The sequence below is a fragment of the Camelus bactrianus genome, chromosome 17 (genome assembly GCF_048773025.1).
Source record: "Camelus bactrianus isolate YW-2024 breed Bactrian camel chromosome 17, ASM4877302v1, whole genome shotgun sequence".
Taxonomy (NCBI): domain Eukaryota; kingdom Metazoa; phylum Chordata; class Mammalia; order Artiodactyla; family Camelidae; genus Camelus; species Camelus bactrianus.
The window spans coordinates 24,193,050-24,213,416 of NC_133555.1; the positions used below are offsets into that span (position 1 = coordinate 24,193,050).

At 51.2% G+C, this 20,367-nt stretch overlaps 1 protein-coding gene across 5 annotated transcripts in view; it reads right to left on the reverse strand.

The window, feature by feature from the left end:
* The window catches only part of PTPRG (protein tyrosine phosphatase receptor type G), a 673,139-nt gene that overhangs the window by 82,961 nt on the left and 569,811 nt on the right, over positions 1–20,367 (reverse strand). For 4 of the 5 annotated variants that reach the window (XM_074344574.1, XM_074344576.1, XM_074344577.1 and 1 more), the window contains 2 exons: positions 18,828–19,587; positions 5,360–5,492 (listed from right to left, as the gene is read on the reverse strand). In XM_074344574.1, coding sequence (XP_074200675.1) covers positions 5,360–5,492; positions 18,828–19,587 — 893 coding nt within the window. The remainder of the gene's footprint in view (positions 1–5,359; positions 5,493–18,827; positions 19,588–20,367) is intronic. The other variant, XM_074344575.1, reaches the window with a different exon arrangement.

The following is a 20,367-nucleotide window of genomic DNA, read 5'->3' on the forward strand; positions in this document are numbered from 1 at the left end:
AAAAGAAGTTTCTTCTGTATAGCACAGGGTACTATACTCAATATCTTATAATAACCTTTAATGAAAAAGAATATGAAAACATATGTAAGTATATGCATGACTGGGACACTGTGCTGAACATCAGAAATTGACACACTGTAACTGACTGTACTTCAGTAAAAAAAATAAATAAAAGCTGTGTGTTAAGGGAAAAAAAAAATAAGAACAGCAGCCTCTTTTTAGGCACAGCAGTACCCAGAACTATGTTTGTAACTAATCCCTCAAGTCAGGGATCTGATATCCACCAAGTACCAGGCACTGGAACGAGTACTTCCCGGAGCTCATACCTAATCTTCATGTGAAGCCAATGGCACATTCATTTAAACTCGGTTTTGCAGAGAAGGACACTGAAGGTGGTGGAGTCTTGTCTCAGGCAGTGTTACTCCACCTTTCTTTCCAGGGGCTCGTCGCCTAAGGGGCCTTTACAGCCTAGCACAGCATGTGGCAGGAGCTCCGTAAGAGCGACATGAACAGCAGCTGCAAGGGAGCCCAATAGGAGAAACAGCTTTCTAATTTCTTAAAAAGCAGAACACTTAGCTGAGCCGTCTAAACGCCTGTACGCACTCTCCAACAATCCTGCAACTTAGATGATGAACGCGGCCCTCATTTTCCCAGGGCATGGGACATGGGACATGGGGCATGGGACATGGGACATGGGACGCCAGAGCCCTGATAAGAATGCCAGGCTGGCCGTGCTGAGCTCCCACACCCGCCGTGCTTCTTCCCCACTATTTACCTGTGGGCTTCCCCTGCTTTCCAAGTCTGAACTATCCTTCCTCGCTTCCAATTTCCCAGCTTTTGGAGGGGACACTGCCCGCTTCTGTCTGCCTGACCCCTGCATCCAGTCACCTTTCTGGGTCTGGATGGTCCTTAGTAGGACCACCCCTTGTCCAGGTCAAGGTGCGTGGTTCGATGGCCAGGACCGCCTTTCTGGGTTCCAGAGTTACACAGAATACCAGGCCTGCCAAGCCTTCACCCCCCTGGCCGCCCCAGGGCTCTGAGAATGGACAAATGACCCGAACCAGTCCTAGGAAACATCACCTGGAGGCGTAACTGGCACTGTTAGGGGAGAGAAATCCCCTTTGCGCTGGGATGGGGAGACAGAAGTCCAACATGGGCCAGAGACCACCACACAGAAACAGTCAGAGGGGCCTTCCCAAGAGAAGAGAAGGGAGGGAGATGGGGAGGGTGTGAGCAGAATCCAGAGGCAGGGAGAGAGACAGAGGCACACAAAACAAGCCAAGTTCTTGTTCCGTCTTCCGAGAAGAGCTGGGCCTGATGCTCCTGAACATTCAGCGTCATGAGTTGACAAACTATTTTGTATGTGTGCTTAAGGCAGTTTGACATAGATTTCTGCCAGCTGCAGGAGAAACGGTCCTGACCAACAGTGCATATGCGTGCCCACTACTCAGCCCGCGGTGGGCATTTCAACAAACATCAGTTCCCTTTCCCTTCCCGGGTCAAAGAAAGCAGGTGAGTTTAACCACAAGGCGGTGGCCCAACGGGCTCACTAATCCCAAGTCCGCTTGACTTAGCTCAACCACCGTGATGCTCGGTCTTCCCGGCACTGAGTGTAGTACACGGGACATGTCTCAGGGGCTAGATATGCTAAGGGTTCTGGATTAAACACATCGGGTCTCCACTCACTGCACTTGTCTTTCAGTTACTACAGGCCCTGGGATGACTCACGTGACCTCCCTGAGCTCCTGGTCCCTGGCTTCCAAAGTGGGGATGGGAACGGTCCTACCACACAAGAATCACGGGGTAAGAATCACGTGAGAGGGTGCCTGGCAGGTGCTTTGGCACAGCCTTGCTACTACGAACGACTCAGTGAACACTGGCAAACACTGACGTGGTAGGAGGGACACTAGTGGACAGAGTTCAGAGTCCTCAGCTTCCATTTCCTACAATTTCACGAACCCACAAAACTGCAGTGCCAACGACTCCAAGCGAGCACGCTCAGAAACCAGAGCAATGGCTGCGGAGGACCAGCCCTCGGCTGGAGAAGCTGCCACCACAGCGGGCAGGTCTGAGTCCCCGGGGTCAGGCCTGCCACCTGAGGAAATGCTCCAGAACGTTCTGGCCTGCCTCAGCGTCTACTTAGGGCAAGTCCGTCTGCCCATCATCCGCCCCCAGGGCGCCTCACTGTGCTCAGGAGCACTGATGTCCTGGCTTCAGAGCTGCGTCGCCAAAGAGCGACACACGCCTCTTCTGCGTGGGCTGCCCAGTGCTTCCTGCCCTCCCATGAATAAAAAAAAAAAAGGACAGAAAAAAGGTCCTTGTCCCCTCTAGGCTAAATTCATCCATCCTGACGCTAACTCAGTTTCACCTTGCTTGCTCTGTAAGGATTTTCTCCTTTGCGCTAACTTTGGCGTGTTGGCATCAGGGGTTCGGTCAAAGCTCCTGGCCAGAGGCTGCTGGATGAAGTTTAAAAAAACTCTGGTTACTTTAAACCAAGCTTGGAATAGGAACGTTAATATTATTTATAGATGTGTCTATAAATGATAGACATAAAACCTTGTAAATCTATTCTAAACAGGAAAGAATGTATTATTCAGTACATATTTTGCGCTTGGACTCGCTGAGTTTTTCAGAAGTATTAACAGTTGTGAATTTCTAGTGGGAAAATACACCTTGAATGGACGGATTTTAAAAAGATCTCTTTACTACCTTACATAGCCCGCTCCTACAAGCAGCTTGCTGCCAACATGTATGTTTGGCCAACCTGGTATCCGTGTCTGCTTGGCTAAATGTCCGTGTCTTCCTTGGTCACCATGAGCTGTTCTCAGGTGGGCAGAGACTCATGGTGGACCCATTAGAAACAGCACTGAGGTTTTTGCTAGAATGATTCAAAATAGGAACTTTTTCACATTGGGGCTGCGAGGGTCATCCAGCTTGGGGCAGCCGTGGGTCCTCTCTGCTCCTCCGTGGGGAGTGTCTGCAACTAAAACTACACAGCACCAAACAGAGCCAAGAGGAGGGTGTGCAGACCTTTTGTTACTGCCACCTGCTCAGTTAAACCCACATTAGGCAGCCTCCACCAACCAACAGGCTCCAGACAAGTTTTTGTTTGCAAACCGCTTTATCCTGGAGAAGTGATGGGCAGGGAGGTTAAGTCTAGCATTCCTAGGCTCACCCCAAAATACAATGTAATGCATCATCTAGCTGGTCTGCAACACTGGCAGTGCTGGGGTTCCCATCAGGGGCCTGGGGAAGCCTCAGATGAACCCTGTCTTATTCCCTTGTTCTTTCCAATTAAGAACAGAGCCAAAGACACACAGCCAATCTGTCAGCAGATTCTGCTGATCCCACCTTTGGAACACATCTACATCCAATCGGTTCCCACAGCCCGCACTGCTACCCTAATCTGAGCCACCAGCACCCCTTCCTGGAGCAGTTCAGTCGTCCCAGCTGGTCTCTCTGTTTCTGCCCCTGCTTCTCTTCAGTCCCTTTGCAAGACAGGCAAGTCACCCTGAAGTCAGGACACAGCACTCTTCTGTACCCAACCCTACTTCTCTCAGAGTAAAAAGGCAATGTGTTTACAGCAGCCCACCAGGCTGTACACGACCTGACCCCCTTGCATCCTGTTTCTTCCTGACACTTTCTCCTACCACTCTTCCCCATACTCAGCTGCTCCAGCCACATGTCTTGGCTATTCTGGCAACATACGAGGCACACTCCTGCCTCAGGGCCTTTGCATATATTGTTTCTTTTGCTTGGAATGTGTCCCAGATGGAGCCCATTGGACTCCTCCTTTACCGCTCACCAGTTAGGCATTCCCTAACCATGCTGACTGCTCACCCCTAAGCCTCACTCAGCAGCTCCTTCCACTTTCCAGATTTACTTTTCTCCATTACACACTCAACTCCATCCTAGGTATTACATATTTCACTTCTTTGCTTTGTTTATGGCCTGTCTCCAGCACTATAAATGTAAGCTTCATGAGCGAGTGTCTTGCACACAACAGGGGCTCAAACTTCATCTGATGAGTGGGAGGAAGGGAGGGAGGGATGGAGATCCGAGACCTGTTCGTCACTGACGAAGCTTGTTAAGAAGCTTCCTATGTTAGTCTGAGAGGCGAAGGCAGCCAGGCCAACCGCGCGGGCCAGCCTGCCTCACTGGGTTAAACCGCTTAGGCTGAGAGAGTGCAGCTGAAGAAATGTGGAACTTTTCAAAAGAAGCTGCAATGGGCTTCCTAGGGCAAGCAGTGAGACCCTGTCCAAGGATGATGGTAATAAAAGGAGGACTAACCACCAGTCATTTTTATCTTACACGTATTAAATGCCACATAATATGATACATGTTTTCCTATCACCAGATTTTCAGCAGAACACTGATGAAAAAAATTTTAAGGTCAAGGGGAGCTATCATGTGCCTACAGCTGAAGCTGGAAGCCCCATAAAAAGACTGGCAGGACCCTAGGCAGGGCCACTACTCTCCTGCCAGCACCATCCGGTGGTTCCCTGGCCCAGAGGCTCTCTCTCACTTTTTGCCTCTGAAATGGCTTACTTACCCCTAAAATTCTATTGGTTCCTGAGCTCACTCCTGATTGGTTACTTCCTTCACTCCTGATTGGTTCATTTCCCTAATGTCTGATTGGTCCATTTGTAGTGCTTCATTTGCATGGAGCTCACTCCTGATTGGTTATTTCTCTCACTCCTGACTGGTCCATTTCTACAAAGCTTGTTCCTAGTCAACTTTCCTTATACTTCATTTGCATATGATGTTGCAAAGTGTAAACTGACAGCCTATAAAACCCAGTGTAAACCTACAGACAGGGTCCAGAGCTTGGAGTGTTAACTCCTCTGGGCCCGCTGGCATAAAAAACCTGAGTCTCCAACCGTCCAAGTGCTGCTTGGTCTCTCGCCCGGATCCAGGTTGCTGTCACAACTGAGCTGTAACACTGAGCTGTAACACATTTTTCCACAACACAACAAAGTGAAGCATGGTCTCAGAGAACCTGGAAATGCTATGAAACTTAGTCACTCATTGTGCAGGTTTAGAAACTGAAGTTCCAAGTGGAAATGGGATTTGCGGCCAGCAAGTAGCAGAGCTGGGATGCAAACCTGGATCTCCCTGATTCCCAGGCAGAAAGCTCTTTAGCACTGCATCCTAGAAGCTCATCCTAAGTGCGTTCATCCCAACAGTGGCTCTGTCCTGCCAGCTTCTCCCAGATGGTGACACCAGAAATACCCCAGCTACCTTACCTTTCTGCATGAGGAGGCCATGGGCTTCCCCTCCCCTCCCCCACCCTGGGCAGCGTGCTGACAGCAGAATCCAGCCCCCACTTCCCCCCGTCAGTGCTCCCTGGTGGACTCACCTCCAGTAAACTAGCACAGCGATGAGAAGGATGAGGCACACAAAGGTCAAGGCAGACACCACGATCAGAGGGACGATCCACTCCATCCTCCCTGCAGAAGGGCGGCTGACCATTCCAGAGGTGTTCTTTTCTGCTGCAAAGAGGAAGCATGCCAGTCAGAAGACAAGAGGCCAGCTGAACGGGGAAGCCGGGGAGCCAGACTGGGGTGTGGAGTTCTGCTCCAGTTAGGTGGTTCTGGAGAACTGGGCCACCCGATGCCCGCACCATTCCCTCCTGAGTCCCAGCCCACACAGGGCCTTTTCTGCAGGCTGTGGTCTGTAATCGCCATGGGATGGACTCGCAGATAGAGTCTGAGATGTTTTTAAAGAGGGCTGCACAGAAGACAGACACCCAGCCTCACTCAAAGCACTGAAGAAACATGCTCAAGTCTGAATGCAGCACCAAACTTGCCTCTGGAAAGGGGGCAGGGGTGCCTCGCAGGTTTAACTACCAAGGGCATGTATTCCTTGGCCTACTGAGCACCTGTTACCCCTTCCTCTAGTAACTGCATCCCAATTCTGCCTTGGAAAACCCCCTCTTCCTAAGAAACAGTCATGGCGGGGCAACTGCTCAAGTGTACCCCACCCCCAACCCAGCAGTCTCCTAGCCAAGGGTGGGAGCAGGATTTAAGCTAGGTCAATGGTGCTCTGACACTGGAGTCCTAACCAGCCACTCAAAATCGCAACGACAGCACATCCCAGCAGGAGCACCTGCTTCTGCCCCTGAGTGCCCACTACCCAGATTCCCAGAGATCCTGGTTTTCCTCAAATTCAGCTCTAAAGCATTTCCTTGGGTCCCACTGCCCACCTGCCCCCCTCCCATCCTTCTGAAAGCTCTCAGACAAGATTGGCAGCCATGCCTCACTCTGCTCCCAGCGCACGCCGGCCTCTAAAAACAGCAGCCAGTCCAGAGATTAAAAGGGGAAGCTTGTGAAATGGTCCAGGATTCTCTCTAGTCAATCAACACCTCTTACCCTAGCAGTTCCTCCTTCCGTTCCCCTTGGGCCCCGAGTATCCTCACAAGTCCCCCAGCAGCCTCAGGAGAGAACCGAGTCTCCCATCCTGTGGGGCAGACGCCTGGAAATCTCCAGGTGGCCCAAATAAAGCTCAGGTGCGGTGCAGGCTGGGAAGAGCACAGGTGCACAGAGGCAGTCACGAGAGGCGGGTGGCGAGAGAGCAAAGGCTCCCCGTGGCCGCAAGGAGAAACCCCACCAAGACATGGAACGCTGGCGGCCGGCTGACTGGTAGCTCAGCAGGGATTCCTCCTGCTCTGCAAAAAACGAGGCCAGCAGTCAGCCAGCCCCGAGTGTCCCTCTGCAGGACGGACTAAATGCAGGGCTAATCAGGCTGGGTTTCCAAGAGACAGAAGGTGGGCTGAGCAGGAAAGAGATCATTGGTCCTGGGAGCACACTGTTAAAGAGGCAAGGTCCTGGACTGAAGGAGAAGTGTGTCACAGGGCTCTGACTGGGTTTCTTCGGAGGTAGTTGACCTTGATCACCTCCTCTGTTTCCTGCACAGGCAGGGCCAGATTGCTGCCCAGCTCACAGGTCAGGAAACAGAGGCAGGCAAGCGAGGCACACTCGGATTAAAAGCCACAGGAGAGCAACTGGCTGCTCATTTAGTGAGCTCACTTCTCGTGACCCCTTGCTCCACAATTTTTCATTGGGCAGCTATCTTCCAAGCCCCGACCGAGTGCCAGGCATGGCGCTAGGGGCTGGGAATGCAGCAGAACATCAGGCAGGAATTCGAAGGAGAAGCAGGCACAGGAACAAACAATATGAATCCGGTGAATGTTGACGCCAGGGGAAGCACAGGGGTAGAGGGGAACAGTCCAGGGACTGTGCAAGGGCCTCCTGACTCAGGGTGCGGGGCGAAGGATGAAAGGGAGTCAGCCAGGCCACGTGCAGGGGAAGCAGTGTGTCCTGGGTGTTCCGGAGAGAGAGCACTGAAGTGGCGGGGGTATGTGCACAAGGTGGGGGTTGGGGGGGGGGCGAGATGGAGAGGCAGCGATCACATCAGCCAGGGTTTCCAAAGGAACTGGCTTTAGGCCCCAGGGCTTGCAGGGGAAAACACCGCAAGACCGAGCCATAAGGCAGACACCATCAGGGACGCAATCTCTCCCTTGATATATAATGCTTTACTCGCCAGGCTCTGGTCACCGGCCGAAGACCCAGTTGCAAATGAGTGTAATTTTGCAAGGCTCCAGAAGGGGGAAGCTCAGCTAGGTAATTATCTGGCTGGTGGTGGGGAATCTCAAAGCCTGGATGGTCCTGTTAATGGAAAACATGGCAGGAGGGCTGACGAGACAGGGCACACATCCAGTGAACTCTGTTTCCACCCTGGGAAGCCCTTGTGTACCCAATGTCTTCTTTCTTTCCTTCCCTCCTTCCAGAAAAAGATCCTTGCCTGGGCTCCTGCTTGGTGGGCAGGGGTGGGAAAGAGTCAGAATGCAAACTCCAGGTCCTACTCAACCTCCATCACAGAAAAGGACCCTTGGCCAAAATGGTCTCTCACCTGGAGATCTCTAAAATAGAGTCCCTGGAGATGCCAGCTGGGTGGGATTTCTGCCATTCTAGAGCCAGTAAACAGTGGCCACGCCCTCTAGCATTTCTGGGCCTTAGGAGGGATGGTCTGGTTGTGAGGGTCACTGCTACACTACCTTCTCCCTGAAATCCCGTGTGTTGGTGATTATGCCCGTCCCTCCCACCTCCCCTACAAAGTGAGGGTGAGGTTTTCATCAGATGCTCAGGGAGCTCCAGAACCCCAAAAAGACTGTGGGGCACCAACTCAGACTCCTTGTCGCCAGGAGAGAGAATGCAGATTCTGGCTCAGGCTGGTCCAATCCAAGTTCCACGACTGAGTCATTTCACCTGTCTTTCTAATATTTCATGGTGCTTGTGTGAGCTTTTCCTTTTTTTGAGGGGTTAGGGGAGGAGCCACTATCCGAAGTCCCCCTCAGGACAGTCCCCAAGTCCCCAGGTGGCAGTTTCTGGGGAGGAGCACGCAGGCTGCCAACAGCTTGCAGCGTCCGTGAGAGACTTCAGGAAACTATCCTGTCAGCAGCCTGATCTCAGCCTTGGCTGGTGACAGGCAGCTGGATTTGCCCAGGTCTTTTACTGAAAGGCCAGGCAGAAGCTAGCAGTGCTACTGGATTCCCATGTGGGCCTGGGAACGTTGATTTCCTATTAAAATTCACAGTATTCCTTTGTCTTCCCAGGACCGGGAGCCTGGAATTTTATCCTGTCTCCACGCCATCATGTGAAATCTGCCCCTGTCCCTCCCCTGAGAAACTCCACACAGCCCTCAGGGACAGCGGGGCCTTTCCTGAGTGGGCCTTCCCCCACCCCATCATCTCCTGCCGCCCCCCCGCGATGTGTTCCAGTCACGCCCACCCACCCAACGACCATGCTGGGCCATGGTCCCACCCCTTGGCCTCCCTCCCTGCTGATCTGACCACCTGGAACACCTTCCTGTCCTGCCCCCAGGAGCTTCTCTTGATCCCTCGGTCCTGGTTCAGGCGCTACCTTCTCTGTGAAGCCTCCCCAAACCCTCTGTCTGTGCTCTCTGCAAGGCGGAGTAGAGTTAAGGTCACCGGTTCAAATCCTGCCTCTGCCACTTTCAAATTCTGCCTCCGAACCAATACCTGGAATCAGTTCGTGCCTGGAGTTCTTGAACTATAAAATGTGATTAAAAAAACCTACTTCACAGGCGCGGTGGGAAACTCAAGATGCGTGTGGAATGCTCGGGAGTGCGCCTGGCGCTGAGTCAACGCTAAGTAAATACTACCATCCTCGTCCTGGTGGTCATCATCATGCACTTCTCTTGCTGCACACGTCACCCTCAGTTGTAAGTGCTCATGTTACTTACTGTCAGGTCCCCCAAAGCAGGGCTGATTTTCTCTGTATCTCTGTATCTGGAAGAACAGTAATAAAGCTCTGTCTCCCACTAGCTGCGCAACTCCAGGCAAGTTAGTTAACCTCTCTGGGCCTTAGGTTCCTCATCCATAAGTGGAAATAATGATACTGCCCACTACATGGGCGGTGTGAGGGTGACATGAGATAATACAATATAAACACTTAGAATGTTGCCTGGCAACCATAAGCACCTGCTTAACGTTATCAATTGCAATGATTATCATCAGCACCCACAACATCACTAACTAGCATCACCACTGCCACCATCCTCCCCCTCCTCAAGCCCCTAGCACCGCACCAGGCAGATGCCGAGTGCTCCTCTGGTGTTGGCTGAATCTGATTCCCCTGTAACAGGTGAGTGCACATGTGGCAGTCACGCCGGACCTCAGACGTGTTCTGTGGGCATCAGAACTAGGGGCTGCCAGGGAGGAGCCAGAACCTCAAAGTCTGCCCTGAGACAAGACTGCACTACACTACTTGCCGCCCTTCAGAAGGAACGCTTGTCTGACTCACTCAGCAGACCCTCAAAGGACAAAGGGTAAAAGACAGTGAGTTACTCAAATCTGCTAGGAACACATAACATGCTGCCTGAGCTGGGGACCTTCAGTCCCCCAGAGATCTTTCCCACACCAAGGACCCCAGAGATTAGAACATACTATAAACTTTTCAGAGAAACCACTATCCTGCCTACACTTAAGAGTCAGACAAACCTGATTACAAATTCTGGCTCAGGCCTTTCCAGCTGTGTGACTTTGGGTAAGTGTCTGCCTATCTCTGAGCCTCTGGTCCCTCTTCTATCCAAGAGAAACAGAGAACGCTCACCTCTCAGGGAACTCAGAAGGATTAAATGAGATAATCCATGCGAAGCACTCTGTGCCAGATACAAAATGAAATCATGGGGCCTCTTGTTCAAAAAAGATTAGAAGAGTTTCAAGACGGTGAGAGCAAACCATGGAGGCGTGCAAAGGGCCTGTGTGACAGCCCGGCTGCATCTTCCAAAGCTGGCCCTGACCAGTCGAGCATTAAGCACGGTGCCTGACACAAAGGAGGCATCCGAGAATGTTCGTTTTTTCTCTTCTCAGTGGAACCGAGCAGCAGCACTGACGGTGTGGTAAAATGTGATGCTCCCAGCTGTAGGAGCAGCTCACTTTTATTGTGAGCTTCACATGTAACCCAGCTGCCTCCTGAAAGGTCCAGCAGAGCTTGGCTGCCCAGCTCCTGGAAGGTTGGCCTCTTTTCCTTGTGCCTAAATCCGGACACCAGGACACGTGCAGGGCCTCTGGATTAATGCAGCTCCTTCTAGCCCACATCTCTGATTCAGGACTAGCTCTGATTCTCACCTGCCATGGGCTTTGTGAACTGGCCACGCACAGATGTCTCTGGCTTGGTACCCCTCCATCTGAAATTATTAATTAAAGTGTGAGTTACCTGCCAGCACTGAATAAGCAAGAGTTGACATCAAAATCAAAACATGTTTACCAAACGGAATCTTCTCCCGGAAATGCTGAAGGCTGGCAACAACAGCCTGAATTCCCACATGGCAAACATCCGCTGGGACCAAGCAGCATGCTCTCTAAGACAGGGTATGGCTTGTGAGTTTGCCACAGTCCTCACTGCTCCCTAATGTCACACCAGACCTGCTTTCTTTACCCTGACTCTTGCTGCCAACTCCCTCCAGCCAGTCTAATGTCGGGCAGCGGGATGGCATGCTGACCCAGGAAATCAGCAGAACAACACACACTTGGGGGTTTTACAAAGGCCTTATAAGCAAAGGCAAAAATCATGTTTTAACAAACTCCTGACAAGGAATCTGAAATCACTAACTTGGCTCAAGAGAAGAGGCCGTTTCTGTACGAGGCAGCTTTCCCAATTCAGTATCTATTTTGCAAGAGATTTTCTTTTTCAACCAATTGGAAATGAATCAGAGAGCTGCTCCATCTCTACCATGTGGGCCACTGGCCTCCACGAACTTGGACCTCTTTCATACTCTTTTCCAGGGCTGCATCTTGCTGGTCTGCAGGTAAGAGGGTAAAAATGGAAACAGTACCCACATTCACCCACCTCTCCCCCATGGATGTGACGTGCAGACGAAGGGCCGCTGGAAGGGTCAGAAGACGTGAGGCCAGGCAGGGCCGGGACTCAGAGAACAAGCCTGCTTCGGAAGTGTCTTCCAAAGGACATTTTGTGCAAAAGGCTGTCTAATATCTAACCCTCTCTGAGCATTTGCCGGAGGGAGGTAAGAGTTAATGACCTTCCGCAGCTCATCCTCCTCCCAGCTTTATTTCAGCATCCACCAGAATTGGAGTAAACTGCCTCCATTCTGCTTTAAAAAAAAAAAAATTAAAAAAAAAAAAAAAAAAGAAAAACAGTTTTCAGTGGCATATGTCATCACTGAATTAATGCTGTTTGCCTTTTACTGGCTTGGCTCTCATCCCAGTAGAAGCAAATAAAAACGGAGTACAATGTACTATAAATGCTACGGCAGCGAGCGATACATCAGATGGACCCATCTGAATGCCTCCCACCCCACCGTGAGGGCTCAACCTCTGTTTCAGGACGAGAGCCCCTGCGTTGTCAAGACTAAAACGAACTTGGATCCGAGAGGCCGCTACCTGGAGTTCTTTCACTTTTCAAGAAGGATTAGGAGCCGGACAACCTGCACACTTGGAAGTCCACAGCCTGCTTCAGTTGTGTACCGCGGGACTGCGTTTGTTCTGATAACGCCACTCATTAAAAACCACCCACAGCTGGGAATTAAGGCGCTGCCTTTAAAAAAAAAAAAAACTGTGGCAAAACACACATAGAAGTTACCATCTTAACCATCTCTAAGAATAAAGTTCAGTAGGGTTAAGTTTATCACACTGGTGTGAAACCAATTTCCAGAATCTGTCTTTCATCCAGAAAACTGAAATTCTGTATCTAGTAAGTAACAATTCCCCATCACGCCCAGCCCCTGGCATCCACCATCCTACTTTCTGTCTCTACGACTCCAGGTACCTCACAGAAGTGGAATCAAATATGTATCTGTCTTCTTGTGACTGGCTTATTTCACTAAGCATAATGTCCTCAAGGCTCATCCACGCCGCAGCATGTGACAGGACTTCCTTTATAAGGCTGAGTAATATTCTACTATATGTAAATGCCACATTTTGTCACTGGACACTGTCATTTTCATCCCCTGCCTACTGTAAATAATGCTGTGATGAATGTGACCTTGCTTTCAGTTCTCTGGGGTAAATACCCAGACGTGGGATGGCTGGATCATACAGTAGTTCTATTCTTAATTTTTTTAGGAACTTCCATACTGTTCCCCAAATAGCTGCACCATTTTCCACCCCCACCGGCAGTGCACCAGGCTTCCAATTTCTCCACATCCTCGTCAACAACTGTTATTTTCTATTGTGTTTTTTGCCCTTTAGTTTTTGTGGTATCCTCCCCTAATGTGTGTGAGGTAAAAAGCTGCCTGCTTTTTAACAGGGCCACAAAATTTGTCCTTATTTTTTTTGGAGCCCTGGCATTTGCTAAACCACTGTTGTAGAGACATGACTGTGGGTTCCAAATACATATATCCGCCTGCAATGGGATACTGGTTCCATGTTCCCATCACCATGTCTGAGCTGGACTTAAGAGCATCACGTGTTTCTATTTATATCAGTACCAGGAGTTCTCGTGAAGAAGCCTTCCTTGCCGATTCATACCGAGCTCGCCTCATCAGACTCACAATCGAACAACAACCTGCCGTGTGTATTTCAATCAGGTGTTGGCAAGTTGAGAGCGTTTGATAAATCCCCATTTAATTCCAAGTCCTATATACATGGAAGGTCCTGACCTACCCAGCCGGCACTGCAGACACCTCAGCGCAACATCACTTGACTCGGCCGTCAGTCGGGACAGAAGCTGGAACTCCCTTATGTCAAACACGCCACCTCTTCACAACCTGAATCCCTGACTCCAGCCTCTCTGGAAACCTACTGGTTCTCGGAGGGGCCCGGTTTCCTACGCCAAGAGATGTACAATCTGTCCTAGTTCAAAGGTCACTCAGTGAGGGGCAGAAACTTCCAAGGACCCAGACGCCTGCTGGGAGGAAACTAAACCACAGTGCTGCCAAAAAGCCGTCAGGCCACCCGAAACTGCAGTCCCCGGAGCATCACGTCCTTCCAGAGCTGCCAGTAAGACCACAGCCAAGAGGCAGGGCAAGCAGAATTACGTAGACAACCTCTCCCCCAAAAAACGGAACCTGACCAAGAAACTCGCACAGGCTGAACACTGCTACGGTAGTCCATACAAGTGCCCGTTCTAATTTATTTTAAATAAAGGATGCAACATTTTCATACCTCCACACACTCCATGTCACATTCAAGATGGCCCTGTCTTCGTGAAACTGTACTGCTACTTATTTTTGACCTGCTATTCATTACCTTTTTCCCCCTCATGCAAACTTCTTTGAAAAGGAAACTTTATATTAATACTGTAAGTCAGAGTTTTTCCACCATGGCACTATCAACATTTTGGACCAGGTCACTCTTTGTCGTGGGGTTGGTCTGTGCACCGTACAATGATTTGCAGCGTCCTTGGTCTCCACCTGCGAGGTGCCCGCAGCAGCCCCCTCCCTCCCCGGTCATGGCTACACCCACCCTGACATGTTTCCAGATGCTGTCAAACATCCTTGCAGGGCAGAGGGACAAAATCATCTCTGGTTGAGAATCTCTGCCATAGCTGAGAAAATGGTATCTTTTTAAAAGCTCATGTTCAAACACTTACTGAATAATTAATATCTCATCGTGTGCTGCCCACTTGGGGAACCAGCCGCCAAGCCAGGAGGCGGGCAGCAGCATGGCAGAGTCAGGGCCCTTGTCCAAACCTGACTTCCCACATCTTGCCAGAGGTGCATTCCTGAACCTTCCGAGCCTCAGCTGCCACACTGTTCTAACAGCAACAATGACAAATGTTAACCATGACGTGACGGTTTCTATCATTAGAGCTGAGATCCTTAGAGCTTGAGAGTTTCAAAGAGGCACCTCGGGGTTTGCACAAAGGAGTGGGGTGGCCGGAGCACAGCTCCCTCGACAGAACAGCAGCCCCCGGTCCCTGACCAGCTCAGTCCATTCCCAGCTCAGGGGCAGGAAGAAAGCTGGCCGTGGGCCAGACCTGGCCTGCAGGCTGTACTTTCTTGACCGTCTGAACTGGAGCTGACTGGCAGGAGCAGTCGGGAAGCCTTCAGTGAACGGGAGTTTACCTGGGGTTCTGGGCAAGATTCAGTCTGAAAAAGGAGTTTCCCTGATTTAAGGAAATAAAGACGGGAAATCCCAGCACGAAACGATAAATCTGTAGGCTGTGCCCACCCTGAAGTGCTCCTGCTGGGGCGTGCTCGACTGCATACCACCCCGAGAACACTTTACTGCACCAGGTGGCCTCTGGGGATGCCCACGCCACACTCAGGCTGTGGCTCCTGAGGGAGGGACCATGTCGGACTTCCACGCAGCACACATCTAGCTGAGGGCTCCACACTGAACAGGTGCCAGCAAAGGGCTGGGGGAGAGAGGCAGGGCCTGCCCCGAGCCTTCTACTCCTCTCATCAGCTCCCAGGAGAGTCACAACTGCAGCAATCAAGCCTACAGCAGCGGCCAAGCACCGCGGTTCCTACCTACCTGGCAAAGGGGTGCATTTACCCTGGCACATGTTAAAAAAAAAACAAAAAAAAACTGCTTTTAAACCTTGAACTCACTTAAAAATTGGGAGATTCTGCACAAAGACCTGAAGTTATTTCTGGCTCTCTAGGCATCGTCACTGGAAACAGCTGAAATTGAGTGAGATGGGCCCTCTTTAGAAAGGACACGAGGCCCCCCAGTTTGCTGCAATCCTCACCACTCCCTAATGTCTAACCACCTGGTCCTTTTTTTGCATGGATATCACCTACCTGATTTCTGTGTGCGTCCGAGTTTGCCACTTCTTCTAGAAGATTCCCTTCTCCTTTCCGGGCAAGTTAATGCTAAAGTTACTACTTATAGGACTTAAAAAGATGTTCTCAAACATCAAGGGAGCTTAAAAAAGCCTTCTGGGGATGCTGGTAAAAATTTAACAGTTTGTCACTTTAAATGTTAATGCTTCTTTCAAAAAGACTAAATATCGATTGAAAGAATTGGTTTTACTTAATGTAAAGAAAAAAATAAGTGCGGAACAGGTTTAGACAAATGTACACTCAAAGTCTTTATAAAAAAAAGTCACTGCTAATGTTAAAATGATGGTGATTTCATTTAAAATGTAAATACCATGGAAGAGGCAGGCAGGGGAAAGGATGGGATAAATGGCGGTGAAGTGAGACCCTGGGGGTCATGGACTGATGTGGGGTTTGTGGGTTTTACCCTCAAGTTACTCACATCTTTTATTAACCAATGGACACACACATATGTGTGCTTAAACCAGGGGTTGGCAAATGACAACTCACCGATCAAATCAGGCCCACTGTCTGTTTCTGTAAACAGAGTTTTGCTAAAACTCAGTCACATCCACCCATTTGTGCAGTCTCTGCCTGTTCTCACGCTACCTGGCAGAGATGAGAAGTTTCAACAAAGCCCTGTGGCCTGCAGAGATGAAAACGTGACTCTCTGGCTGCTTGCAGAGCTAGTTTGCTGATCTCTGGCTTTACCAACCACCACCACCACCACCATCACCACTCTCAAACTGCAATTGCCTGAAATTCTAAAGGAAGACCCCTTTTTGCTCTGGGAAGAAGAGAACTTTCCCACTGAGCTGATGGTGGTGAGGGAGACGCTCTGCCTTACCAGTGTTGGGGATGGGCTGGAGTTCCTGGAGGTCGTTTTTAATGCCAGCCCATTGGGGACCATAATCCCCACGTGCTCTTTGATGCCCAGGGATGACGCAGAAGACCCGCAAGGGGCCTCTCTGTAGTCACCACTGGAACTGTGTGGCCTTTGGGCTGCACAAGGCTCCTCTGCCCTTGTCACGAACAACAACAAGAGTGACTCCATTTCTCTGCATAAGGTCTACAGTTATCCCCACTTTACAGACGAGGAAGCTGAGCAGAGGCCGGTCTGAGAACCCGGCATGAATAAGGGGCAGAGCCTCCTGGGGGGATCTGACTGCAGAAGCTACTCTGCCAAGATGGCAGCCACTCCGATGCCTGCAGGGTTGAAGCTGGAAACCCGTACGCCCTACGCGTGGAGGTGGGAAGCCCCAAAGTCCCCCCCCCCCTTTCCTCGGACTCTGGAACTTGGCTGCAATTGCAATGCCTTGTTTCCACGTACCTGGACCACGCCCCAGGTCCCCACTCCTCACCATCTCTCAAGCTGCAGCCACTCCTAGCCCAAGCTCTCAGCAGCCATACTTTCCAGGGGCGTGGGCAAAGAGATGTTTAATAGGAGCAGGCTGGGAATGCTGCTTTGCAGGAGCCCTAGTCCAGGGGCTGAACCGCTCAGGCTGGAAAATCAACTCCAAGTCCACCAGTTGTTTCTGGAGAGACCACACTGGTCCAAGCCGCCACAGGCATCACCCTCTAACTCGACCCCCTGTGTGCACGCTTGCTTCCCCAAAATGTCCACACAGAGGCCCAAATGACCTTTTGAAAAAGTGAATTAGATGAGTAACTCCCCTGCTGAAACGCACCACTGGTTTTCCACGTCAGTTAGAACCAAATCCTCGGCATGGCTGGTGAGCCCCTCCCTGATCTGCGCTCTGCCTTTCTTTGAACTCACCCTGTATCCCTCATCTCTGTGGTCCAGGCACACTGGTCTTCTGAGTTCTCCTTGACCGATCCAAACTAGTCCCCACTCGAGCATCTCTGGACCTGCTGCTCCTGCAGCCTAGAATGCTCTCTCAGTGCAGAGCTAGCTCATTCTCGCCGCCTGGCTCTCCACTCAAAGGCCATTCCTTGACCTCTTGAAGCTACAATGTCCCCATCCCTGACTATAGCACCTGACATTACGCATTTGTTTACTGGAATGTTCTCAAGCTTCCCCATTAGAACGTAAACTCCAGAAGAGCAGAAGTCTGACTTAATCTGTGGTCTATTCCCAATGCCTAGTCCAGTGCCTGGAACACTGGGTACTCCATAAATATTTTGTTAATATCTTCAAATGCAAGAAATCCAACTTTTCCACAGCAATTCTTACAGGGAATGTCACTGCTGATGCAGGAATAGCTTCAAACAGCCTCACAGGTGGCTCGGTATTTCCTTCACTCGAGTCCACAGAAGGCTACTCTGCACCATCCCCTAAAACCAGGAATAAGTGAGCAACGCCCGCCCAGAGGAAACCCACGCTTCAGAAAAACGAGTCCATACCAGCTCTAAAAAGAAACGTAATTCAAAACATGAAAATTTATTCTAAGTTGTATCTTAACATACGAGGTCTCAGCTTTAGATGAATTTTAATGTTTACAAGTGCAAAAGCAAATAAATATTTACCAGTTGCTTTTTTTTTTTGCACTCTTATAACTCCACAACAGCTTCGATGCAAAAAAAAAAAAAAAATTGTTGCTAAACATCTTGTAGTCTGGCAAAAGAAAGCATCTCTTATTAAGAAAACCCCCCACAACAATGACAACCCCGCATGCTCAGGGCTCCCTCGCAGAGACCATCAGGGTGGTTCATGAAGATCTGAGTGTGCAATGGAGCCACAGAACTGCCAGCGGGTAGGGTGACGGGGGTCACAGCCACCCAGTGGAGGCCAGACCAGCCATGCCCTGTTCTCACTGTCTATAAACTGTGTAATTCACAGAGCAAATGGGGCTCTGAGATTGAGAGCCCTGCTTCCTGGGCCAGGATCACCGGCTAACGCCAGCTCTCCCCACGTGGGAGTCTCCCGTCTTTTCAGTTTCAATATAAATGTCACCTCCCCAGAGTGGCCTTTCTGAGTTAAGACAGCTCCCTGCCCTCTTCCTGATTATTTTCTTTGACAGCACCCTGTTTATTTCCTCATTTATTACCGTTCCTCAGTCTCCAAGTTGAGTTAGCCAGTTTTCTGGCAGCCAGCACACTTGCCTGCTTGCGTCCCAACATTCCTGCCTGACTTCCCTGCGTGCGTCTAGCTGGCTGCCGTCATCACTCTCTGTCTTCTCCTCCACGCCGTGAGCTTCGAGAGGCAGGGGCCGTGCTCACCTGGGTGAGCACCCAGCCCAGGCCTGGCACCAAACAGGCCGTCCAAAAACACAGGTGCTGAATAAGTGAATAAGGGACGAAATCTTAACAATAACCTTCTTAAGATCGATTCATTTACTTCCACGGTCGACACACTTGGAGTTACTGCGAGGCAAGTCGATTTAACCAGGAAACAAATATCAAGGCAAAACTTAGTCCAGCAACAGTAAGAGAGTAGGTTATTCTTACTAGAATACAATGGAGAAAGACAGACACACGCATTTTTCTACCAGGGACACACACGATTCCCAGGAATGTTAAGTACTTTCTGGATTTTCACCCTCTAATAAAAGCCAAATATTTTTCCAAGGGTAAGACTGTTCACAGCAGCGTGGAACCTCGAGTGAGGCGCGGCCGCTTACCTGGATGGACCGTGATAAATCTGCTGTCCTCGGAGAATCGGTCCCCTCGGGACACAGGCTTCTTGGATGGGGTTCCGGGCCTCCTGGGGTCGCTCTCTGCATCATGCTCCTCTGTGACTGTGGGGGGCACTTGGGTGGGGGTGACCGAGTCGGGGTCCAGGGCCTCCTCGGGCCGGGCGGTGGGGACGGTGGTGGGGTCCCGCGGGCGCCCAGCTCTAGTCTGATGCCCACCCTCCTGGACAGCGCTGCCGGGGGACGCGGGGGCGGGGGTGGGCCCCGTGCGGCTCCGCTCCCTGGCGGCGTGGGTCACCCCGCTCCTCTCCTTCTTCTCGGAGTCCTTCTCGCCCTCCTCCTCGTGCTCCCGCTCGCCATCCTCGCTCTCATTCTCATCCTTCTCCCCCTCCTCGGCACCCTCACCATCCTTGGTCGGGGCCGAATCGCCGTCGGGGCCCGGGGCTGCCAAGGCCTCGGTCGTGGCCAGGACGGGCCGGACGGCCTGTTTGCTGGCCGAGGCAGTGGTGGGCAGGCGCGTGGGCCACACGGTGCTGGGGAAGGAGGAGATGCCACCGCCGCTGAAGCCCAGGCCGGCGAGGAGCGTGCTGGTGACCACCGAGGCCACCGTGGCCTGGCTGCCGCTGGATGACGGGCCCATCCCAGTTGCCATGGAAACAAATGAGAAGGGGATGCCGGAGGACGTCCAGGTGGAAGACCCCGAGCTGATGGGGGCCATGTCGGCCGAAGAGGCGGGAGACGCTGTGGGCTTGAAAGGGTCACCGGGGGAGGTTGGAGGAAGAAAGAGAAAGGGACAGCAGAGAAGTGTCAGTCACTAGGAGTGGGGAAGAGGCCCTGGTTATTACCCTCCAAAGCTCTTACTCGTCTTTCACTTTACTTGTGAGGTTTCCCAAAGTAAGGTGCCAAAGCCGACACTAGGGGGTCCGTGGAAGACCATCTCTGCTCTCAATGGTTTGACAATTACTCAAAAATTGTAACCAGGGTATCAAGCCCAATTTTTCACTGACACTGTTCAGGAGGAGGCCGAGTAGCAAAAAAAAAGTAAGAAGCATTCATGTTGTCTGAAAGACAAATGTCAAACAAGCAATGAACTGGCAACATTAGATGGTCACCTGTCAGTGGGGTGACAATGGAAGAGGAGGGGAGCCCTGGTTTTTTTCATACATCACCCACGCTTACGGAGAACACACAGCTCTGAGGTCTAGAAAAGCCATCTGGGATCTGGTTCTGCCTCTCAAAGAGAGGGAGTGATGGAACAAGGGACGGTGGCCAGCCCACGTCTGCAGTGGCCAGGTCAGAAGCGGGAGCCACAATCTCCACTGCAAGCTTTGGAGCTGGTTTACAGCCGGCATCTCCGTGTCTGGCACGACACAGCGCCGTACCTTTCAGAGTCCCCGGACTTATCCACGGCGACTCAACGCTCATGCAGATGACAACAACGGGAGTTCCCTGAACGGGCAACAACTACGCGCTGGGGCTTCCCGTGCTACCCTGGAGACACATAGGGTCCTCACCCCGTTTTACAGGC